Raw genomic sequence first — 26,484 nt, forward strand, 5'->3', positions numbered from 1 at the left:
TCTTGTCACCTTTGATGGCACCAACCTGTTTCTGCTTGGTTTCCAAAGTGCTTGCTGTGTCACACTGTAACCATAAAATACACTACTCCTCAGTCAAGGGAAGGGATTTGACTACAAGTGTGGACTTTCTGACAGATGGACATCAGGAGCAGAGCCTCTCTGGAAAGGCTGGAGTTTCATCAAGTCTCGCCCCAAGGTAAGTGAAGGCTTTGACTATACATATGGGTTTACATATAGAAACACACACACACACACACACGTATGTATAGACCATGGAAGGCAATTAAGGAACAAGCGTTTCAGATGCCAAGAAGGAAAAATGAAGACAGTTCTTACTTGGCTTTTACATGTCAACTTTACCCTGAGTCTTTCTTGTTGGGGAGGACGGGGCAGGAAGACAACAAACATTTAAAACAGAAAACCTCCCTCAGCTGGTAATTCCCAGTGTCCAGTTTAGTTCCCATCTTCTACTAACAGTTCTCTGGGGCTCTGGTGGTTCTCTTTACTTCAATTAGTGCACCCAGGCCTACTCTTGGTACCCTGCCTACGAGTGGTTCAATTTTTAATAAAGATGATCAACAGAAGATTCTCTTATTCTGTAATGTGCAATATGAGTGGGGGAAAAAAAACTCCTCGTTGGTCGGAAAACTGAGAGAGGCAGGCAACAGGAGGCAAGGCAGGGCTCCAGAACCGGCTGGCAGCTCGCTGCCCGTCTTTCCAGCTGTGTGACCTTGAGCATATTATTCCCTTTCTCTCAGCCTCTTGTTCCTGGTAGGTAGCCTTACGTCAAAGAGCTATTATGAGAATTAAATGATATAATGTATATAAAGTATTGTACCATAAATAGCACTGTAATTACCCTCAATAAATGTTAATTATAATCATCGTCCAGGATTAAACACCAATGGCTTTGCTTGATTGGGGAATAAGGAAGAGTTGCTTTTAATAGTTCTATGTGTCTGTGACAAGAAGGTAAAAGGTATAGCTTCCTTCTTTATTTTGCAACCATTCATGACACAGTGCTAACAAAAAGCGGAAGCCTGACAAATACTTGTTCACCTCAGCTGTGAAGACCAGAATTTTTACCATCACTGCTATTGTAATTCTGCAGTTTCCTTCAAAGAAATAATGGTGACATGCATTAAACCAGGTTTGTTTTTTCATTTTCCTGTTAAGTATATAGTCTTGAAGGGAGGAGGGTTTATTTGTGGTAATCACATATGTCTACAGGAAAAGATTAAAAAGTGAGTAACTTAGGTGTAGACTTCCATGGAGGTCAGGCAGGCAGAAGCACAAGAACCTTTTAAGAGAATGGAGAAGAGAAACATCATGTCTCCTTATGTATGCGCACCGGCCAACCGGGAAAAGTGTTATTAACTACTTACTCCCTTTGCCAGTAATCGGAGCTATAAAAAGAGTATCATTAGAGCAAGGTTAAGCCCGTATCTTTCTGTCTGAGGCACAACCAGTTAGAAAATTTTATAAGGTATTCTAATTTTCTGAGTACTCAGCAATCTTAGTATCAATCAACTTATAACTGATCTTTAGTTCGAACTACAGTAGCTACCCTTGGCAATACTTTTTCCTCCCTGCTGGGTCAGAAAATTGGCCGAAATCCTACTGCAAAATCTAAAGGCACCTTTTAAATGACTAAATGCAAGTCAGTGATTTTGGAGTACGAAAAAGCTAAACTCCATTTAAGTGATTAATTCAACAGCTATGTCAACAGTTACTTAAAATTATTTAAAACTTAAAATAAACTGCTAAAAGAAATACGCTTTGGGGTTGCAATATTTGGAACCACAAGCTTATTAACCTTGATCTTTTACCATCATGAGCACAGGTTCTATTCTCTCCTGATCAATGTTACTCACTCCTGTGGCCTGTTTTATGACCACAACTTTGAAATCTTCCAACACTATTTCTCTAGCCCTGAACTCTCTCAAGATGCAAGCCATGATTTGTCATTTTTTCTGAAGGGAATTTCCCTTAAATAAATACCTCAAGGTCAACATATCCACCAAGTAGCACGACAGTCACTGGAGTCGTATTCCCAGCCCATGGCAAGACTGCACATCTCCACGCTCCTGAACGTTAGGTGTGGCCGTGGGATTTGCCACCAACAATGAAATGTAAGAGGGATGTGAGGGGCATCGTTTCTGGGTAGAATCTTTAAGGGGCCAGTGCGTGATAGGCCGTATTCTGTCTCCTTCCTCAACAGGTGTGGAAGCATAAACACGGGCTTCTAGGCCCGGGTCCTGCAGGGAGGATGAGGACATAGAAGAGAGCCCTTGGCCACCCTGTGATAAACACGGAGCACAAGGGAGAAATAAACCTCCGCGATTTTCGAAGACCGACATTTTGTAGTGGTTACCGCAGCCTCACTGGGTCTCCCCTGACTGATGCACCCCCTGCAATCTGCTCCTTCGTCTGTGTTCATACCTCTGACAAGGACATCAGCCCCTGCCAGGAGCCTCAGGACTCCTGAGTGCTTCTCTCCTCCTCATGTCCCATCTATCCAATCATCAGTCCTGGAAATCTCACCTTGAAAATATTTCCAGGGTATCACCCCCTCCTCTCCACCCCCCCTTTAGGTTTGGCTGCAGGCCATCTTTCTCCCTGATTATAACTCCATAGCTTCCAAATATTGTCATTCTAGAATTCCAAAATTTTCCTGCTCTAAATGACACCAGAACGATCCTTCTAAAATCTAAATAACTGGGCCCTTCCCATATGGAAAGCTGTCCAACATTTCCCCTCGGTTCATATTAACAAACATTGGAGGAACACTTCTGTGACCAGGGACAGTGCTAGGAGCACAGGAACAAAGGTGAGCCCTTTGTCTACACACTCATCTGCAACTGTGATGCGGTGGCACAGCTGGTTGTAGAAAGTGTTGCTCAATACTAGGACTGGGTGAAATATGAAGTTTGTGAGATAATTTATTCTTAAAATAAAAACTGGAGTGGACTCAAGTTTCTCTGTGAAAACTTGACTCACAAACTCTAGTAGGTTTTCTTGAGACAGAATGGGGTGGAGTTTATCATTAGCTGGGCAAGGAAGCACACGTGGTCCAAGATTCTATGCTGAGCCTCTCCAGAGACTGCTCCTGATATCAGTAGCTCACACGTTATGAGAAAAAACTCCTTGTTGGTCTGAGAACTGGGAGAGGTAGGCTAAACGTCTCACTCTACTTCGTTATTTACTGTTTCATTCTGAAGTTCATCAAATTTGGGGACCTGAGTGGATTCTGCTGCAGTGGAGTCTGTTATAACACCATGTGTTATTTGTGTCCTAGAAGGTGGGGGAAAGGCTAAGAGCCAGCGGCTAAGCCACAGGATAAAGGTCCAACCTCAACATGTGACAGCTCTTCAAGATCTGCTCCCCACTGCCTTTGGGGCCTCATCTCCTACCACCCCCTTCCATGGCTCTGTTCAGGATGTCCCTAACCTCTGTCAGGAAGAGCATCCTCTCTCTTCTAAACCCACCAGAACCCTACTCACTCATCAGTGTCTAGCTCAGCAGTCAATTAAAGTGTTCTGCGAAACCTGCCTCCAGAGCTCCTGGCAATATTAATTGACCGCTGGGATGAAGCGTTTCCACGCTTATTACACGATAATAGTTAATTCTAAGAATCTACCTGCCCAGTGGGCCTCTGAACTCCTTGAGCATCAGGACTGCACTTACCTTCATGTTCCTGGAACTTGGTACTGTGCTTGTAAGACAGCGGGCGTGTGATCCACAGCTGCTCAGCAAACACACTGTGAAAACCACATTCCATAATCCCACTTATCCATCAGCCTACTGATGGATGTTAGGGTACACTCTATCACTGGGAAAATCCAGAAAAGGAGATGACACATTTATAACTTCTGATGTTAAAAAACTTATCTGACACTTCATTTAACTATAGGCCAGCAAAATTTGTGTGTGTGTGTTTACATATGTATGTGTGCTTATGTGCATGTATGTGTATACATGTAGTTACCTCTGGCTGCCATAATAAATTTCCACAAATTGGATGCCTTAAAACAACAGAAATTTATTCTCATAGCTCTGGAGGCCAAAAGTCCAAAATCAAGCTGTCGGCAAGCCTGTGCTTCCTTGGGAGGCTCTAGGGGAGATTCTGTTTGCTGCCTCTTGCAGCTTCTGGCGGTTTCAGGAATACCGTGGCTTGTGGCTCTATCACTCTAATCTCTCCCTCCTCTTCTGTCTGTCTCAAACCCCCCTCTGCCTTTCTCTTCGAATCACAGGTGTCAGTGAACTTAGAGCACACTCATGTAATCCAGGATGATTTCATCTCAAAACTGTTAATTACATCTGCAAAACCCCCTTTTCCAAATAAGGTAACAAACCGGTTACCACTTCTTTCCATGCCCAGAACTTGACAAAAGGTCTGAAGGTGAAGAATAGAGTATGTACACCTGTGTGTGTCCAGGGGTGGAGCTTGCAAATACTTTAGGGATAAGCTGGAGTGTCCAGAGAGCTCTGTGGCAGAGTCACTCAGACAGGATTTCTGATCCATCTGGTGGACATCCGGTGGTCCTACTAGACCCTGTGAAATGTACAATGGAAAGAGAAGACAGGATCCTGGCTCTCAGTTGGCTCAGAAAGACACCGAAAAAGAGAAGTGATGAAACGTTTAAACACACCCAAATCCAACTTCATAAAGTTTGGAGGACTTTATGGAATGCACGATTGAGATTTTGTTGTAGTTCTGCACAAAGGTCTTACAGTAGAAAAAGTCTCAAAGAATGATCTCTGTATGAGTTCTCTTCTCACACTTATTTCTCCTTTTTTTAAGCAGAAAGTCTGGGACATTGAGATATCAGGTCCACATTTCCCTACGTTTTTCCTAAAAAGATTTAATTTTGCTCCTTGCATGTGAAATTAAGAGGAATCAGGAAGACAATGCCATCCACGATTTGCGGGGAGGTAAGGAAAACATTAAGAGAAATTTACTTTAAGCCTTTAAAAATGAACAGATGTGGGTCATAATGGGATTTTAAAGCAATAAACACAGATATACGTTAAAAATAGTGTGTGAAGTGTGCTCCTTGTCTAAAAAATAATGGGGTAAATACACTTTCAATTAATCAAACAGTTAAAAAGATGAACACAACTTGCAAATGCTTCTGAAATTTTGCAAGGCACATACTCTTTTACACACACACACACACACCAGCTTAGTACAGTATCATTTTAAAACAAATTCTTCCCTGGAGACAACTTATTGCCAAAGCATCTGGACTAGGCTTCCAGAAGGCATTTAACAAGTTACTATCATTTCCCAGACTCAACAGGGTAGCACTGGCTTTAAAATGAATTAAAATTTTCTTTAGAAAAAAAATCTCAGACCTCCCACAGCTATTGGAAAAGAAGAGTAAATCAAGGTTAGGGACAGCTCTAGCCACAACTTCTTTTTAATAAGAAGAAGTATAAAAAAGAAAAATTTTTTTAAAAATCTGTTTTCAGATTTCATTAACCTACATGTTTTTACATCACAGCACAAGGCAATCCCTAAAAGACAGGTGTGGATGAAGTGTGTCTTTTCTACTGTTAAAGAACAAAACTTTGACAATGATATTCAATTTAGTAAGCATACTTTTGAATAAATGGGCTGGCACAACAGTCTGAAAGAAAATAAAAAAATCTTACATCATATGCAAAAATTAATTCCAGATGGACTAAAGACTTAAATTTAAAAAAATTGTTTTTAAATCTTCCTAGAATATCTAAGAAAATGGATATACAATCTAGGAGTCATTTTCTCAGCCAAGAGTGAAAACACAGGAAAAAGACACTTGTCTAGGAGGAAACAAGATGGCGGAGTAGAAGGACGTGCTCTCACTCCCTCTTGTGAGAACAGCAGAATCACAACTAGCTGCTGGACAATCATCAACAGGAAGACACTGGAACTCACCAAAACAGATACCCCACAACCAAAGACAAAGGAGAAGCCACAATGAGACGGTAGGAAGGGCACAATCACAGTAAAATCATATCCCATAAATGGTGGGTGGGTGACTCACAGACTGGCGAACACTTATACCACAGAAGTCAACCCACTGGAGTGAAGGTTCTGAGCCCCACGTCAGGCTTCCCAACCTGGGGGTCTGGCAATGGGAGGAGGAATTCCTAGAGAATCAGACTTTGAAGCCTAGTGGGAATTGATTGCAGGACTTTGACAAGACTGGGGGAAACAGAGACTCCAATCTTGGAGGGCACACACAAAGTAGTGTGCGCATCAGGACCCAGGGGAAGGAGCAGTGACCCCAGGGGAGACTGAACTGGACCTACCTGCTAGTGTTGGAGGGTCTCCTGCAGAGGCAGGGGGTGGCTCTGTTTCACCGTGGGGACAAGGACACTGGCAGTAGAAGTTCTGGGAAGTACTCCTTGGTGTGAGCCCTCATAGAGTCTGTCATTAGCCTCACCAAAGATCCCAGGGAGGTTCCAGTGTTGGGTTGCCTCAGGCCAAAGAACCAACAGGGAGGGAATCCAGCCCCCCCATCAACAGTCAAGTGGATTAAAGTTTTACTGATCTCTGCCCACCAGACCAACAGTCAGCTCTACCCACCACCAGTCCCTCCCATCAAGCCTCTTAGAGAGCCTCATCCACCAGAGGGCAGAAAGCAGAAGCAAAAACTACAATCCTGCAGCCTGTGGAACAAAAACCACATTCACAGAAAGATAGACATGATCAAAAGGCAGAGGGCTATGTACCAGATGAAGGTACAAGATAAAACCCCAGAAAAACAACTAAATGAAGTGGAAATAGGCAACCTTCCAGAAAAAGAATTCAGAATAATGATAGTGAAGATGATCCAGGACCTCGGAAAAAGAATGGAGGCAAAGATCGAGAAGTTGCAAGAAATGTTTAACAAAGACCTAGAAGAAATAAAGAAGAAACAAACAGAGATGAACAATGCAGTAACTGAAATGAAAACTACACTAGAAGGAATCAACAGCAGAATAACTGAGGCAGAAGAACGGACAAGTGACCTGGAAGACAGAACGGTGGAAGTCACTGCTGCTGAACAGATTAAAGAAAAAAGAATGAGAAGAAATGAAGACAGCCTAAGAGACCTCTGGCACAACATTAAACGCAACAACATTCACATTATAGGGATCCCAGAAGGAGAAGAGAGAGAGAAAGGACACGAGAAAATATGTGAAGAGATTATAGTCGAAAACTTCCCTAACATGGGAAAGGAAAGAGCCACCTAGGTCCAGGAAGCGCAGCGAGTCCAATACAGGATAAACCCAAGGAGAAACACGCCGAGACACATAGTAATCAAATTGGTAAAAATTAAAGACAAAGAAAAATTATTGAAAGCAACAAGGGAAAAATGACCAATAACATACAAGGGAACTCCCATAAGGTTAACAGCTGATTTCTCAGCAGAAACTCTACAAGCCAGAAGGGAGTGGCATGATATACTTAAAGGGATGAAAGGGAAGAACCTACAACCAAGATTACTATTCCCAGCAAGGATCTCATTCAGATTCGAGGGAGAAATCAAAAGCTTAACAGACAAGCAAAAGCTAAGAGAATTCAGCACCACCAAACCAGCTCTACAACAAATGCTAAAGGAACTCCTCTAAGTGAGAAACACAAGAGAAGAAAAGGACCTGCAAAAACAAACCCAAAACAATTCAGAAAATGGTCATAGGAACATACATATCGATAATTACCTTAAACGTGAATGGATTAAATGCTCCAACCAAAAGACACAGGCTTGCTGAATGGATACAAAAACAAGACCCATATATATGCTGTCTACAAGAGGCCCACTTCAGACCTAGCAACACATACAGACTGAAAGTGAGGGAATGGAAAAAGATTCCATGAAAATGGAAATCAAAGAAAGCTGGAGTAGCTATACTCATATCAGATAAAATAGACTTTAAAATAAAGAATGTTACAAGAGACAAGGAAGGACACTACATAACGGTCAAGGGACCAATCCAAAAAGAAGATATAACAATTATCAATATATATGCACCCAACATAGGAGCACCTTAATACATAAGGCAACTGTAACAGCTCTAAAAGAGAAAATTGACAGAAACACAATAATAGGGGGGACTTTAACACCTCACTTACACCAATGGACAGATCATCCAAAATGAAAATAAATAAGGAAACAGAAGCTTTAAATGACACAGTAGACCAGATAGATTTCATTGATATTTATAGGACATTCCATCCAAAAACAGCAAATTACATTTTCTTCTCAAGTGCACACAAAACATTCTCCAGGATAGATCACATCTTAGGTCACAAATCAAGCCTCAGTAAATTTAAGAAAATTGAAATCATATCAAGCATCTTTTCTGACCAGAACACTATGAGGTTAGAAATGAATTACAGGGAAAAAAACATAAAAAACACAAACACAAGGAGGCTAAACAATACATTACTAAATAACCAAGAGATCACTGAAGAAATCAAAGAGGAAATCAAAAAATACCTAGAGACAAATGACAATGAAAACACGACAATCCAAAACCTATGGGATGCAGCAAAAGCAGTTCTCAGAGCGAACTTTATAGCTGTACAAGCCTACCTCAAGAAACAAGAAAAATCTCAAGTAAACAATCTAATCTTACTCCTAAAGGAACTAGAGAAAGAAGAACAAACAAAATCCAAAGTTAGCAGAAGGAAAGAAATCATAAAGATCAGAGAAGAAATAAATGAAATAGAAACAAAGAAAACAGTAGCAAAGATCAATAAAACTAAAAGCTGGCTCTTTGAGAAGATAAGCAAAATTGATAAACCATTAGCCAGACTCATCAAGAAAAAGAGGGAGAGGACTCAAATCAATAAAATTAGAAATGAAAAAGGAAAAGTTACAAAGGACACCACAGAAATACAAAGCATCAGAAGAGAGTACTAGAAGCAAATCTATGCCAATAAAATGTACAACCTGGAAGAAATGGACAAATTCTTAGAAAGGTATAACCTTCCAAGACTGAACCAGGAAAAACAGAAAATATGGACAGACCAATCACAAGTAATGAAATTGAAACTGATTAAAAATCTTTCCACAAACAAAAGTCCAGAACCAGATGGCTTCACAGGTGAATTCTATCAAACATTTAGAGAAGAGCTAACACCCATCCTTCTCAAACTCTTCCAAAAATTGCAGAGAAAGGAACACTCCCGAACTCATTCTATGAGGCCACCATCACCCTGATACCAAAACCAGACAAAGATACCACAAAAAAAGAAAATTACAGACCAATATCACTGATGAATATAGATGCAAAAATCCTCAACAAAATACTAGCAAACTGTATGCAGAAAACTATAAGACACTGATGAAAGAAATTAAAGATGATACAAACAGATGGCGAGATATACCATGTTCTTGGATTGGAACAATCAATATTGTGAAAATGACTATACTACCCAAAGCAACCTACAGATTCAATTCAATCCCTATCAAATTACCAATGGCATTTTTTTACAGAACTAGAACAAATCACATTAAAATTTGTATGGAGACACAAAAGACCCCAAATAGCCAAAGCAGTCCTTGAGGGAAAAAAACGGAGCTGGAGGAATCAGACTCCCTGACTTCGGACTATACTACAAAGCTACAGTAATCAAGACAGTATGGTACTGGCACAAAAACAGAAACATAGATCAATGGAACAGGATAGAAAGCCCAGAGACAAATGCACGCACCTATGGTCAACTGATCTATGACAAAGGAGGCAAAGATATACAATGGAGAAAAGACAGTCTCTTCAATAAGTGGTGCTGGGAAAACTGGACAGCTACATGTAAAAGAATGAAATTAGAACACTCCCTAACACCATACACAAAAATAAACTCAAAATGGATTAAAGACCTAAATGTAAGACCGGACACTATAAAACTCTTAGAGGAAAATATAGGAAAAACACTCTTTGACATAAATCACAGCAAGATCTTTTTTGATCCACCTCCTAGAGTAATGGAAATAAAAACAAAAATAAACAAATGGGACCTAATGAAACTTCAAAGCTTTTGCACAGCAAAGGAAACCATAAACAAGACGAAAAGACAACCCTCAGAATGGGAGAATATATTTGCAAATGAATGAATGGACAAAGGATTAATCTCCAAAATATATAAACAGCTCATGCAGCTCAATATTAAAGAAACAAACAACCCAATCCAAAAATGGGCAGAAGACCTAAATAGACATTTCTCCAAAGAAGACATACAGATGGCCAAGAAGCACATGAAAAGCTGCTCAACATCACTAATTATTAGAGAAATGCAAATCAAAACTACAATGAGGTATCATCTCACACCAGTTAGAATGGGCATCATCAGAAAATCTACAAACAACAAATGCTGGAGAGGGTGTGGAGAAAAGAAAACCCTCTTGCACTGTTGATGGGAATGTAAATTGATATAGCCACTATGGAGAGTGGTATGGAGGTTCCTTAAAAACCTAAAAATAGATTTACCATATGATCCAGCAATCCGACTACTGGGCATATACCCAGAGAAAAACATAATTCAAAAAGACACATGCACCCCAAAGTTCACTGCAGCACTATTTACATAGCCAGGTCATGGAAGCAACCCAAATGCCCATCAACAGACGAATGGATAAAGAAGTAGTGGTACATATATACAATGGAATATTACTCAGCCATAAAAAGGAACAAAATTGAGTCATTTGTTGAGACATGGACGGATCTAGAATCCGTCATACAGAGTGAAGTAAGTCAGAAAGAGAAAACCAAATATCGTATATTAATGCATGTATGTGGAACCTAGAAAAATGGTACAGATGAGCTGGTTTGCAGGGCAGAAACTGAGACACAGATGTAGAGAACAAACGTATGGACACCAAGGTGGGAAAACTGTGGTGGGGTGGGGATGGTGGTGTGCTGAATTTGGCGATTGGGATTGACTTGTATACACTGATGTGTATAAAATTGATGACTAATGAGAACCTGCAGTATAAACAAACAAACAAACAAAGAAAACAACTAATATTAAACTTTCATTGGGTTATTTGTGTGGCATTATGTTAATACAAATGTTTCAGACGTTACATGAAATTTCTTAAAAAAAAAGACACTTGTCTAAGTAAAAATTTTCAACTCTTGGATACATATAATATAAACAAAGTCACCAGATAAGGTAAATGTAAATAAGAAAAAATCTCTATAATATATAAACAGCACCCAGAAATTGGCAAGAATAAAATGACAACAGAAAAAGCAGAAAAAAATATGTCAGTTTGCAGAAGAGCGAGTCTACATGATAAACAGACATTAAAAGGGCACAAAAATCACTAATGGTCAGGCAAATGCAAATTAACATAGCAGTTAGATCTCATTTTATGTCCATTAGTCTGGCAAATATTTCTTTTAAACTTTATAACATCTAATGGTTGTCACAGATTTGGAGAAATGGTATTCTCATACATCAGTGATGGAAATGAGAATTGTTACTGACTTTTTGGACAGCATTTGGGCAACCGCTGTTAAATCGGGTCCACTTCTGTGAATTGGGTTCTGATACTGGGATAAAAGACCCACTTTCCCTAAATAATTTTTTCTAAAAAGATTTCATTTTGGTCCTTGCGTGTGAGGTTAAGAGAATCGGGAAGACAATGCCATCAAAGACGTTTGGGGGAGAAGTAAAAGATATGTGAGAGAAACCACAGACTTTTATAGAAATAATGAACAAATTAACAACATTATGTACATGGAGGTTTAGTGAAGTATAATTAACAGAGGCCAATAACAGAGACCAAGAAACAAGTTGAACACAAATGAACAGAAGAATGAGTATACCCGTACCATGGACTGTTATGCAGCTATTAACAAAGAACGAATTTGTTTTACACCAGATGATTTAGAAAGATTCCCATGAGCGACATAAACAAGAAGCCAAGAAGTATGTATAATACACAAGTATGTATAATATAATCCTGTTTTTAAAAAGCAGTGACAGAATTTTTTTTCAGTATTGTCTTCGAATCAAGGTTGGTTGGATCCATGGATGCAGAACCCATGGATACAGAGGGCCACTATACTACGGCCATTTTACTATGTGGACTTGAGCATCCACAGATTCTGGTATCTGCGGGGGTTTTGGAACCAATCCCCTGCAGATACTGACTGTAAATCTAACGTCAGTGCAAAATTATATGAGTATAGAGGAAATATGAAAGATACTCCTGGATTATTAAAGTGGATTGTGTGGGTAGGCAGGGTTGGATTGGAGGAATGGGGGTTGATGTGAAGGGAGAAAGAAAAAAAACAAAAGTGGCAGATAAAATGCCTCGTTTCTGTAAAATTATAAGAGTGTAAGAGAGAAAGAGAATAGAGGATGCAAGAGAGGACAGTCACCAAGTTATCTTAGGATGGTGGGACCTCAGATTATCTTTAGTTTTAAAATATTTCCATGCATTCAAATTTTTAATTGTGAATACACGATGTTTATAATTGGGAGAAATGAAGTTTTGTTTTATTGTGACAATTTAAAAAACTAAATAGACTGTACATGATATTTATAACTTAGTTCATATATTTCTCATTTTCCCTCCCCCTCTAGGGTCCATTAGCACGAAACTCCTCAAATAGCTACTGTATTCAACCGTATACAACCTGCTCAGATTGATATCTTCCCAACAGAGTCAAGAAAAAAGACAGAAGACTGGGGGGAGGGGCAAGTACAATTCACAAGCTACCTGATCCCCTGTGAAGTTAATTTGAGGCTTCTTCTTTGGCACTAAAAGGTTCTCTTAAAGTCATCTTGTACTGTGCTTTCAGCAACTGTCACCTCAAGCCTCTGATAAAGACAACTATTTATAGAGTCCTCAGGTGCCAAGTTGGCAGTGGGATACGTATTTTATTCCCCCATCAATCACTGTCTATACGTAGAAGGAATTACACTGGGTTTTCCTTCTCTTATCTCTGGTTCCCTTCTTCTTAAACATTACTACATCAAAGTCGACATTTGCACAGATATTCAACAGCGGAAATGAAATGACATTCAAACTATCACGTTTGCTTCTCTTCTGGTCTTGAAGTTACCTGTGAATCTCTAGTATTTATTCTCTCACATCAGCACTCAGATTCTAAGCTTCAACAGGCTCTGAATTTGCCAAAACCCAACGCTTACAAGAGAGAGAATAGGAAATGGAATAGAAAACTCTAACTGCCCTAAATGCAGCACTTCAGGGTTCATTATAGATTACATGTAAAAATAATGAAATATTTTTATAAACTTGTCTATTCATTCTTAGTCTTTAAAACCGAATAGTGATGAACCTAGTTTGTCAGCTTAGTTTTATGCAATGCACAGGAATTTGTCAACAATGATGTACCAGTGGGAACTCTCCATGACATGAATTCAAATTCTGTATGTATAATTATAGTTACGAACACACAACATGGTTTTATCAAGATTTTCATGAGATTATTGACGGGCCACAATGCAACACTGAACATAACATTTAAATCCAATATCCAACTCGATGAAGAAAAGTAAATTAACCACACTTATTCAATTTCAGAAACAGAGGTAATACCTATTTATGAATATTAACTGGAAAAAATAGAACAGAAGTTTATAAAGTGATTAAGCCCACCTGAAACCTGGAGATTATTTATAAACATCCTGCAGAAAAACCAAGAATAAAGGACACTAGGATTTCATTTTTATTACAGAAGCTTTAAAAAAAAAACTCTACCAAAAAACTAAACAAAGAACTCATAAAATTCACAAATATGATAAAATTATTGAATTTATTCTACTAGTCATCAAAGCAATACAAATTAGAAAAAGTGCCAATTTTTAAATTATCTGAATTAGCAAAGACTGAAAAACACCTATGATATTCAATGATGCACAATGATATTACTCATTCATTGTTAATGGTACAAACTTTCCCGGATACAATTTAGCAATACACATCAACAATCTAAAAAATAAATAATTTTTTTAATCCCACTTCCAGGAATCCCAAATAATGAAATGATGTACAAAACTGACAAATTTAAGTATAAAGATAGCCTCAAAAACATAACACTTAAAACAACTAAATGTCTAACGAGTGGAAAATAGTCAAATAAACAATGGTTAATTGGTAATAGAAGAATTACATTCAGTCATGACAATTTTATTTTTAAAGAATATTAATAATGAAGGAAAATGCTCATGATATAATGAAAAATTTTAAAAGTTTTAGATATAGCTTGGTCTCACTTTTATATATATTCTCCATTTACATGGCATGCCTGCATAATAGGAAAATGTTAATAATGGTTACAGTACTTTCCTGGTGGCGCAGTGGTTAAGTATCCGCCTGCCAATACAGGGGACACAGGTACGAGCCCTGGTCCGGGAAGATCCCACATGCCGCGGAGCAACTAAGCCCATGCGCCACAACTACTGAGCCTGCGCCCTAGAGCCCGCGAGCCGGCACCACAACGAAAAGTAGCCTCCGCGTGCCGCAACTAGAGAAAGCCTGTGCACAGCAACGAAGACCCAACGCGGCCCAAAATAAATAAATAAAATTAAAAAAATAAGGTTACATAACAAATTATATTACCTCTGGAATTAACACTGATATTCATTTCTGTCATTTTCTGTCTACATTTTCCAAATTCTCTATAACAATGATATCTGGGGGGGAAATAGTATGTTTTAAAAAAAGAAACCCACCAAGCCTCTCTGGCAAAAGAAATAGAGCAGGAAAAAAAGCACCTTTAAAAAATTGGACACGGCTTCCCTGGTAGTGCAGTGGTTAAGAATCCGCCTGCCAATGCAGGGGACACAGATTCGAGCCCTGGTCCGGGAAGATCCCACATGCCGCGGAACAACTAAGCCCGTGCGCCATAACTACTGAGCCTGTGCTCTAGAGCCCACAAGCCACAGCTACTGAAGCGTGCGAGCCACAACTACTGAAGCCCACATGCCTAGAGCCCATGCTCCGCAACAAGAGAAGCCACCGCAGTGAGAAGCCCGTGCACCGCAACGAAGAGTAGCCCCCGATCGCCGCAACTAGAGAAAGCCCGCGTGCAGCAACAAACACCCAATGCAGCCAAAAAAAAAATAAAAATAAAAAATTGGACAACTATCCCCATTGTGTGTATCAGGTCAGGGGCAAAACCTGATAAGCAGACAAACCAAAAAAGAATATGAGAGTGACTTCTAACAACAATTCCTTAGAGTATACCACTTTTCATGGCTTACTGATAAAGTACTTCCACCTCTAATAAGGGGCCTCTTAAATAGAACTGCTTTAAGCTTTTAGCTCAAGGATGAAGAGAGAAAAGTAAGTTGGGGCAAGAAGTTCCTACTCTCTTAGCTAAGGAAGAACCTGAACAAGGAGATGTCAAGGAATTAGGGCCCAAGCATGACTTTTGTTTTTTTTCTTAAGATGCACAGTACCTTTATTTATTTATTTTAAAATTAATTTTTATTGGAGTACAGTTGATTTACAATGTTGTGTTAGTTTCGGCTGTACAGCGAAGTCAATCAGTTACACACATACATATATCCACTCTTTTTTAGATTCTATTCCCATATAGGTCATTACAGAGTATTGAGTAGAGTTCCCTGTGCTATACAGGAGGTTCTTACTAGTTATTTACAAGGCATGACTATTTTAGTAAGTTTTGAATAGGAGAAAAAAAGAAAAGGCATCAAAGCAAAAATCTGAATGGCAAAAGCTGCTAGGTGGCTCCCAATATTCACTGCTCTCCTCTCCTGCAGTAAAAAACCCTGGGCACTGTGCCCAGTTAAGACTCCAGTTCTTTGCCTTCCTGCCCATATAGGAGTGTGTAAGTCCTGACCAATAAGATGTAAGTGTGGTGCAGTAAAACATACCCTTTTTCCCTTCCTCCTGTCTGGGATGCAGACATGATCGCTGGAGCTCTAGTAGCCACTGAGAACCATAAAGTCAAAACTACCTCTGAGGATGACAGAGCAGAAAGACATGAGGAGCCTGGGTCCTTGACTCTGTGGATCTGCCTTATCATCCTGGATCGTGTTCCTTTAGACTTTTGTTATATGAAAAAGAAATCTCCACTTTTTTTTTTTTGGTCTCTGTTACACACAGTTGAAATTAACCTAAACTGATGTACCTGGCCATGTTGAGCTTGTGAAAATTTTTCTCTTGATCCTGTCTACTCTCAGTGGCTCCCTTTCTCTTAACAGACCAAAGACTGGACCAAAATAAACAGGAAAAAATAACAGCAGAATATCTTAATGAAGCTTTATGTTCTTTATTATTTTTAAATAAGTAATCTGAAACTTCTAGAGCTCTCGCTCTCTTTAGGCATAACTAATTGAATTGTTTTTAACTTGGGTCTGGTGCTTGACTGATTTTTCAGGTCGGTGGTCCAAGGTAAAAATGGATCCTGCATTACATTAAATGTTAACCTGAAACAAATTGAAGATTTCATAGCACAAGCTACTGGGGACCAGGAATGACAATGGAATAGATGTTAGGTCCTTGATTCCAGCCCTTCCCTACTTGCCCATTGCTGCTAAAGGAAGAGAGTGGCAATTCAAAGTGAATATCAGTCACGGAGTATAGCGTCTGCACAGATGGATGGCCTGGAGTTATTCAAGTGAGTTTCCTCTGGCATTTCATTAACGTTTTTTTTGAATGGATGACAAAAATCTCTTATAACCAGTGCTTCCTAATTACCTACAAGGTAACAGATACATTTAAAAATAGAAAAGTAAATATTTACCCTTTTCCAGTTACTTTTGGATATTTGAATCTGGTTCCCTGCTAGGAGGAAAATACCGTCAATGTGAACTAATTATCAAGAGCAAATTTTCATTTCTAACATCTTAAAGTCTGGTATTGAGAAAGCTGTCACCTTGAAAAAAAAAAATCTGACCAAGGAAACTTTTCTCTACTGAGTGGAAAAAAACAACAGAACATAACCTATTTTAAATCTTCACAAGGATACAAACATAAGCACTGCTCACAATTACATTCCTCTCTAAGCTATAACCAGGGCTAATCGTAGTAACTTACTGTACACGTTAAATATTAGCCTGAATAACAACTAGCTTCATTAACTATAAGACTTCACATTGCATTTTGAATTCAATAACTTGATATTTATTAAACAACCATTCAAGTCATCAAAGCCCAAGTGGTATTTAAATACTTCAAAGTAGGTTTAAGAAGTAGCAGAATCAATTAAAATGACTTGCCTATAAGTATATATAAAGTAATTCATCCCCAGAACTAGAAAAGGGCTAAGGAATATTGGTTTTTCCTTTTTATTTTACCACTGTGTAATACTCCTGCAATGGCAGAAAAGGAAACTCATTGACTGGGATTAAGACACTATGGTTTCAAGTCAATCTTGGGGCTATTCTAGGAAGATGACAACTGTATCAAATTAGCAGTTGTAGTTTTGTAACACTACTTAAACCAAGTGGCTTGTTTTGCTTAGAAGTAAAATCCCTGGTGCCCTGAGAAGATGAGACAATGGATAGTTAAATGGCTAGCTGACTATCCAATCGGGTTTTTCTTTATTGTTTTAAGAGTTGACTAGTTCCAAAGATTTATGGTATTCTAGGTGATATAAGATTAAAAATTCAATGACATAGCTACACGTAATATGTAAAGAAGGCGTCTTAATTTCAGAATGAAAGAACTAGTAAGAAAGCAAAAAAATCTGAAAAAATGAGTTGTAATTTCTAGAAATAACTTATTTACAATATTGATAATTAATGACCCTAAGAATCATTATTTCATCATGATGCTCTACCAGTCTCTATTTTTCCTACTGCTAATTTTAGGACCTACCACCTTATCTCAAGTGGAACAAGCGTGAAATTCTATGTCAGACTAGCAGAGGTCATAGACAGCTTTAGTAATACCGATACTTTGGACCTTAAAAATTTTAACACTGAAATTTGCTTATTAATTTATTACATTCTTACTGAATGCCTCCTATGTACCAGGCATTGTGCTTAGAAGCTAGGAAACAGTAAAAATTACCCTAAATACCTTTAACCTGAAATTTGAGTAAACAATCTTGTGAAACTGGGAACAGGGGTGGAGGCTGAGATGTGGGGGGAGCATCGTCATGTGGAAATGTCATCTAAAAGAGGAGTTAATCCCATGAGATTTAAAAAATATTTTAGCAGGTATATTTTGTCAAGTATGACAAAATAATACATAAACCAGCAATAAAAGTTATTTTTCAAGTTGCATATAATAGCTGGTCTTCTTAAGATTGATAGCCCTGCTGAAGACGAGAGGGAGTTTATGAGTCTTCCTAGAACTGCAGCTTAGTAAGTGAAAAGACAGATACCTCAAGAATCTTAAACAAAAATAAACGAGTTTACAAGCTGGTCTACTAGAACTTGCTATTTCAACAAGGCAGCCAAATGAGGTAAAGAGACTAAAATACTCTCTCTTTAAACTATGATGCAGTTGATCACAATGGTCAAACCAGTTTTCCTTTTACAGATGAACTGAGCATCTTAAGATTTTTTTTACTGGTCATGTGGATACTCATTTAAGACTTTCAAAACAGCCATCTTGGGGCTTCCCTGGTGGCGCAGTGGTTGAGAGTCCGCCTGCTGATGCAGGGGACACAGGTTCATGCCCCGGTCCGGGAAGATCCCACATGCCACGGAGCGGCTGGGCCCGTGAGCCATGGCCGTTGAGCCTGCGCGTCCGGAGCCTGTGCTCCGCAACGGGAGAGGCCACAACAGTGAGAAGCCCGCGTACCGAAAAAAAAAAAAAAAAAAAAACCAGCCATCTTACTTGAAAAGCAAAAGTATTCAAGGAGCCATGTCCAAACCTCATCTTGTGGGTCTAAATGTTTACCTCCATCCACTGTCCTCCACAAGGTCCTCTCCTATTCTTTTTTCATCATTTTTAGGCATGGCCAACTAGAATACATGACAACGAGAGGAAAGTAAAAGTATATGGTATATAAAAGAATATTCAAGAGACTTTCTTCATAACCCACCTTGTGTATAACATCATACTAGGCACTTCTTTCCTGCTAATAGTTCTCCAACTATAGGTGCTCTGAAAATCATCATCAGTCCGATAAAAGCATCGAGGAGTATGTACTAAAAAAAGATTCCAGTGTCTCAGTATCACTAGGTCAGGCTCACATGTGGTTCTGGATTAAGTTAAAACCTAAAGTTAAAACTACCTTCCTGTCTCTCCCAAACCCAATCTTGGTTGAGTTAGTTTACAAGACTTTCTCTCTGATAAAGACCTTACACCACCTTTTTATAACCTGTGTATTACTAAGTCAATAATAACCTGGAATACTCAGAAGGAAATGGACTAAAGTCACACAGAACGTTTCCCTCAGCTTCTTTATTTGTAAGAATAGTAAAATCTATTTATTATTCACTGGACTTCTGTCGCCTAAATGATAGGCAACAGAAGGGGAGGCTTCTGAAGCCTCCCCATCAACTGCTCTGAGCCTGCACTATGTCAATCTTACACTGTTTTAAAATACATATGTATTGGGAATTCCCTGGCAGTCCAGTGGTTAAGACTCCAAGCTTCCACCACAGGGGGCACAGGTTGGATCCCTGGTGGGGGAACTAAGATCCTGCAAGCCACGTGGTGTGGCCAAAAAACAATAAATTAACTAAAAAACATAATAAAATACACATGTATTCACATATATTATTGCACTTAACTATCATAGTAAGTAGATACGTAAGACTGTAGGCTGCATGAGGACAGAGGTTTTTGTCTGATTTGTTCCGTGATACTGTCCCGATACCTATAACAGGGTTTGACACATAGTAGGGCCTTAATAAATATTAGCTTTTTGAATAAACAGATTAATGAATAACTATGAGATTCATGGGCAAGTATAACGTACATTTTTTTTTCTGCATGAGAAAACTTTAATACCAATCAAAGGGATTAAGAGACTGCCCAAGATCACATGGCTAAGAAATAGCAATGCCTGTAACTGAACGGAGGTTCCTAGGCTCCAAATCCAGTATCCTTTAAGCAACTGTCTCACCTGGGGCATACGTATCCTCTTACAGTTTAGAATGCCAGGGGAAATGAAACCAAAGATAAGCATAGCACATCTTCCTGGAAAAAGACTTAGATTAAGTTACTTTAGAAAAAAAAATTAATATATATTAAAGTAACACCAGTCATGGAGCAGATTTTGGGAATTTACATTAATTTCAAAGATAAAACTTGAATCTATAAACACCTTTGACATTTGGAAACAGCCACGTGGACCCTCACTGCCATCTGAGTGTCCACCTTGTTTCTTCACCATCAGCCCTCCAGGCACTTACATGGTAAAGTTAGAAAAGCAGCTCAGCAGAAAGCAAATACCAAAGCTCCCACAGTCCCAACACACCTGGGGCTTAGAGTCAACTCTGATTCCTCCACAAAGCTAGGAGGGACAGACTGCTGCTAATTTATACGCAGCTGTCTCCAATGCCCACCATCTTTATTTCTCTCTCCCTGGCAGTTCACGTAGCTTTGGTCTTCCTCCTTCTTTCAGCAGGCAGGACCATAAGCTCACCTTTCACTGCTCTAGACCAGCATTCTTTGAACTGGGATATGTGTCTGAAGCAAAGCCAACACTTCCCAAGGGGTTCACCATCACAGCTCTAAGTGAGTCAATTTCTAAATCCCCAACTTCCAAACATTCTCTTGTCTGAAAACTGATCTGCCTGAAACCAAGACTGGGATGGAGGGACATCCATCTCCTGACGAAGGGAAGCTGTCCTTCATCACCTCCCCTTCGCAAAGGTCCTTCTCCCACTTTACAAAAGCAATGCATCTACATCACCTTCACCAGATCTTTCTAATCTTCATTACGCTAGGGTGTAAAGAACACAGGGCTCAGGGCGACTAACAAAGGAACAAATAAAAATGCTGATGCCTGTTGAGGATCAAGTCTCCAGCATTTGGGTAACTCCTTCTCTAAGACAGGTAATTCCCACTTGTTTGTTTTAAACAACCTGAAATATTTAAATAAAAAGAGGCTTATGGCCAAAAGAAATACAAAATACTACATTTCAATTTATATTCTTTTTTGTTACATAAGACAGTGATCAATAAGACACTTTCATGCATAAAACTATGTTACATTGGGAGACACTGCTTTGGGAAAGATCTCCAGTGTTCTCTTATTTACTGCAAGTAATAAATCCTTCCTTCTACCAAAACAAACGAACAAACAAAAACACTATATTACATTGGGATAGAATTCTGTAGGGGAAGGGAAATGGAAATATGAATTTAAGGAGAAAAAGGAAAGATGTAAGACTTTTACTGTTAAGAACTTACTCCTGCATTTTTAAAAATGAATGATACTGGGAATTAAATATAGATCGCACTACAGAGTTTTTTAAATGATGTAACAATTTAAAAAGTCAACATTTACAGTATGCTGAAAAATGACATCCTTTGCAACTATTTAAACTTAGGATGAACAGTTTTAGCAATGAACTTAAAAACATGCTTAGGGTACAGGGTTTTACAGAATTTTTAGGCACTACAAGAGCAAAAAAGTTGTAAGAACACTGCTGTAGAACAACCCTTCAGAAAACCCTTCCAAGACAAAATATTGAAGAGACAGAGAAAGAACAATTTCCCCACCTACCTAGCTTTGAGCGAGAATGGGATGATGATGGGGTGAGCATTAGCATTCTCTCCACCCTCTTCTTAGTCATAAACACATTTGTTGAACCTGGTTCTGCAACCAAGTTTCTAAAATTGATGATGAAGTTAGATATCTGATCTTAACTGCATTGCTGACGGGGATTAGACACTGGCTCAAGAGATGTATCTCAGTCCTAAGGAGAACCGCTGGAGTACTTTTCTTTTAGTCTCCAGAAAGACTCATGAGACCATACCATAAAGGCTCACTGATTTTGTATTTATCTTACACGATGACAAATTTCGCCACTGGGGATGGAATACTGAATGCATCAGACTGGCATTTCATTACTGACATGCATGGGGCAAAAAACTGGAAAACTCTTACTTACTGTGTAGTTAGTATGTTAAACATGGCAAATGTCCTAAGGAGTAATGTCAACAGACACATCTACATACCTTAAGCCCTCAGACTCCGCTTTTTTCCTTCTTTCTCAGATTCTGTACTCTCTTTTCCTCTGCCCCTTACCTCTTTTCAGCCACTCCTTTAGATATGATGGATGAGGCCAGCGCTTAATTCGATGTCTACACTGTTTTATAAATATTGACTTTCCTGTCCTCAAGCTCTCAGAGAGACAGTGGGGCCATTAAGAGCAGACGTTAGACCTACTCTAAATCTACTCCCACTTAGTAGAAGGAGGTAGTACAGTTTGAGATAAAAGGTGTCTTTAGAATCGGAAAGTCAGCTGAAAATCACAGTCCACCATTTACTAGGTATGTCATTCAATTCCTCTAAATCTCAAGGCTCGCAAAGTCCTTAAAATGGGGTGCTAAGGATGAGACAAAATACATCAAGCACTTAGAAACGTACCAGCGGGCTTCCCTGGTGGCGCAGTGGTTGAAAATCTGCCTGCCAATGCAGGAGACACAGGTTCGAGCCCCGGTCTGGGAAGATCCCACATGCCGCGGAGCAACTAGGCCCGTGAGCCACAACTACTGAGCCTGCGCATCTGGAGCCTGTGCTCCGCAACAAGAGAGGAAGCAAAGTGAAAGGCCCGTGCACCGCGATGAAGAGTGGCCCCCGCTTGCCACAACTAGAGGAAGCCCTTGCGTAGAAACAAAGACCCAACACAGACCAAAAAAAAAAAAAAAAAAAAAAGCTCTCCTCAGACAGATTAAGGAAAAAAAAAAAAAAAAGAAATGTACCAGCACATAGTAGGCCTTCAATAATCAACAGTTATGAAATCAGATGTTTAATGACTGTTTAAAATAGCCAACAGTTTTCTCTTGACATAATGTCAACGACTGTCATGTTTTTCAATTTCTTTAACCTCTTTGAAAACAAGTGATTTGGAAAATGACTACCTTTCATGTCTAAGTATAGGGTGTGCGTGTATAAAATGTACCTGCAGTACTAAAACCGTCAAAAGGACATACACAGGTCGACGACTGCACAAATTTCACACATAGCATGGTGGCATATCCTTAACATGTTCTAAGCATTGCTGTGAAACACTTTAAAACATAAGCATGGAATCTATCATCACTTCTTTTAAAGTCTATCCAAATTTAATTGGCAATCTAACACTTCCCCCTTCAAATTAGCAGAGTTTTTTTTTTTTTTTTTTGGTTGTTTGTAAAATACTTATTATTTTAAGGCTGTAGGGACACTGGTACTCCCACAATTCTCATTTGTGTATAAATCAGTACAACCTCTAAATCAATCTGACGATGTGTATCAAGGACTTAAAACGGATCTACATGCGTACTCAGCAGGGAAGGAATACATACTAACCCAAACAAACAGATTTATGTACAAGAGTATTCATTACATCACAACTTAATAATAGTAAAAAAAATGAAGCCGCTTGATATCCACTGCAGGGAACTAGATATATACAGCCATCATCCCATGGAACATCATGCAGCTTTAAAAAAAAAAAAAAAATTAAATACGATGGGATTAAGTGAAAGAAGCAAGGTATAAAGCAGTATTTGGCTATGATTCCAAATTTGTGTATGCCACTGTGATTCTCAAGCGGGAATAAGAGAAAACTTACAATAAAGAATTGGAATTACACGTGATCAAAATCCACAGCTTGAAAGGACACACTGTTAAGACTTGTTACCCACGTCCTAATTTTAAAAAGAAGTGTGGGATGGGTACACTGCTGATTCAGACCCTTTTTATGAATGGCGGAGAGAGGAAAGTGGATAATAAAGCTAACATGTCTGCAACTGGTATTCAGCCTCTTTAAACTTTCAGTTTAATGAAACTTCTGGGTGACTTTTACACCACATACAACAATGTTCACTACCTAGCTAGTAAGTTTTGGGGGAGTGTGCAGAGATGAGAGACGGTAGGAAAAGGTGAGGACTCACATAACCTTCCAATATGCACAATTTTGCACGGTGTAGGAGTAAATGAAACACTGTCAGCACACACACACACACACACACACACTCTCTCTCTCTCTCTCTCTGATTCAGATCTATAGACGCATATTTAAAGCACGCCCACTCTAAGCAGAAATGCCTCAACACACCTGACCCTCCCTGAACTCACGTGCACTTCATTACTACTTTTAAAACTCTTAGTTTATTCCCAAAGCCCACCACTACCACCACCAATCAAACAAGGCTAACACGCACGCCAAGACTGTTTTTCAGCATTCATGAACTTTCCTGCCTTTATTTTTCACATCAGTACTTCAAATGTCTGATCTAACCCCACAGAAAAGAAAGGGAACAAAAATGCCTTTGGACGTTTATACGTCTCATGTTACTCACTCCTGTACTCCAGAAAAGGAGTAACCCAAGTCCTTGTGACTTGAAATGACATCTTTCTGCTCAGTGCTGTTCTGACTTGGCCTGTGTGACCACAGCTCTATCTGCTTGCCCGCCAGCCTGTGCCCAGGTGCTTCTGGCAGCTCCACAGCAGAAGCAAGCCTGTTTCTACAGTCTGAAATCGCACGAAGCCAAAATCAACTGAAGTTATTACCAAAACACAAAGGACAAAACACACCTTAACTGCCACCTTACATGTCAGAACTCTCAAACTGAAAGGTATCTATTTGCTTGACAGTATGCACATCCATCTACTTGTTTGCAGATGTCAACCTGCAGAACAAACAGCTGGGAGACGTTTGGTTGGTTTCTGGTTGTCAATTTCAGGAAACACAAACATTTCTTAGTTCCGAGCTCACGTTCCAAGTCAATACAGGCTTTGGTGTATTTTCAATTTTTTTCCAGGCTAGAAAGGCGCTAAGCTAATAATTAACCTTAAGCATACCATCACCTCTGCTAAAAACATTTTCTACACACAGCCCTAAATTACTTCCTCTTCAGTTAAACAAAACAGACAAGCTGTAATAAAACGTCTCCGAGAAATGTGATCCCTTTCATTGGTCACCCAGGAGCCTTTCCCCTAAAATCTGTTCTTTCTTGTGGCGGAGGGGGAGGAGGAGAGTATCCAAAATAAAGGTGCCACCCAAAGCACAATTATTTTGTAAGAAAGTTGCCTAAGATAACTCATACAGGGTTTCCCAGGTTGAGTAATTCTTACAGGCGGGTGAAGAGGGACAGCTCGCCTCCAAGATTACTATCTGCAGAGGCTTCCCTTATGTTGAATTTTTTTTTTGCGTCCTTTTTAATTATACTACTAGGGCTCTGATTTTCACACCTCTAGCTGCTGCTGGGGGGAGTTGAGAGCGACGCGCCAGGGCTGCGGCAGCCGCTCGAGCCAAGTCCAACGCTGGGGGGCGGGCAGCCCACTCCCCACAGGGTCCCACCCTCCCGGGCACACGCGTGCAGAGACGCGCCGGGGCTGCGGTCCGCGGGCGGGTACTCACCGCTGTCCAGCCGCGCTATCTGGGGCAGTCGGTAAGTGCTGACCAGCAGGTCCAGCGGAACGGCCACCGAGCTCCACTTCACATCCTTGAGGCTGCAGCCCAGCGAGGGCGCCGGGTCCATCTTCCCCGCCTCCTCCGGCCCCGCGCTCCCGCCGCCGCCGCCTGCACCACCCGCGCCTCGGCGGCCGCCGCTGCTAGCACTTGCGGTCTGGGGCGCGCGGAAGGCGCCGGGCACTCTGGCCGCGGGCAGCCCGGGGGCGCGGCGGCTGCGGCGGCGGGGAGGGAGGGGGCCCGCGGCCGGCTCAGCTGCCACTGCGGGACATGGCCGGGGCGCCCCGCGTGCCCTCAAGCCTGGAGAGGACTCGCAGCAACCCGGCGGCGGCGGGCGGCGGCGGCCGGGGTGTATGCGGCGGCTCCCGCTCCGCCTCCTCCTCTGGCCCCGGGTCTGCAGCTGCGGCGGCCGCCCGCTCGCCTCCTCCTTCTTTTACCCCTCCTTCCCTCCGCCTGGAGCGTGTGAGGAGGAGCCGCGGGTCTGAGAAACGCCATAGCAGCGTTCTCAGCACTGACTAATCAACAAGGTGCGAGCGACGCCTGCGCAGCTCGGGGAGACTCCGCCCCCGACCCCGCCCCCGACCCCGCCCCCGACCCCGCCTCCGCCCCCGCCTCCGCCCCCGCCTCCGCCCCCGCCTCCGCCCCCGCCTCCGCCCCCGCCTCCGCCCCCGCCTCCCCTGCGCCACCCGCCCCGCCCCGCCCCGCCCCGCCCCGCCTCCCTCTCGGCCTCCTCCGGCTGTAGCCCGGCTGGCTCCGTTTGGAGCCGGCTCCCGGGTCTGGTCGCGGCTCAGGCGGCTCGGCGCGCTCTGCAAGCTTTAGCTCTCGCTCCCCCATCCGACCGTTCGGGGGCCCTGCACCCTGTCCCGGGCGCCACCGCGCGCCCGCACTCCTTCGCTGCCCAGGGCCTGCCCGAAGGGCGCCCTGGAGGAACGCAGCGAGCTCAGGAATCTTTCTCAGTCTTCATGTCG

At 40.9% G+C, this 26,484-nt stretch overlaps 1 protein-coding gene across 2 annotated transcripts in view; it reads right to left on the reverse strand.

The window, feature by feature from the left end:
• The window catches only part of GAREM1 (GRB2 associated regulator of MAPK1 subtype 1), a 212,950-nt gene extending 187,350 nt beyond the window's left edge, over positions 1-25,600 (reverse strand). For both annotated transcript variants that reach the window (XM_081251773.1, XM_081251772.1), the window contains exon 1: positions 25,466-25,600. In XM_081251773.1, the coding sequence (XP_081107899.1) occupies positions 25,466-25,586 (121 nt within the window). In that variant the 5' untranslated portion in view covers positions 25,587-25,600. The remainder of the gene's footprint in view (positions 1-25,465) is intronic.
• Between the last annotated feature and the right edge of the window lie 884 nt (positions 25,601-26,484).

Source organism: Mesoplodon bidens, assembly GCF_964165515.1.
Source record: "Mesoplodon bidens genome assembly, chromosome: 13".
Taxonomy (NCBI): domain Eukaryota; kingdom Metazoa; phylum Chordata; class Mammalia; order Artiodactyla; family Ziphiidae; genus Mesoplodon; species Mesoplodon bidens.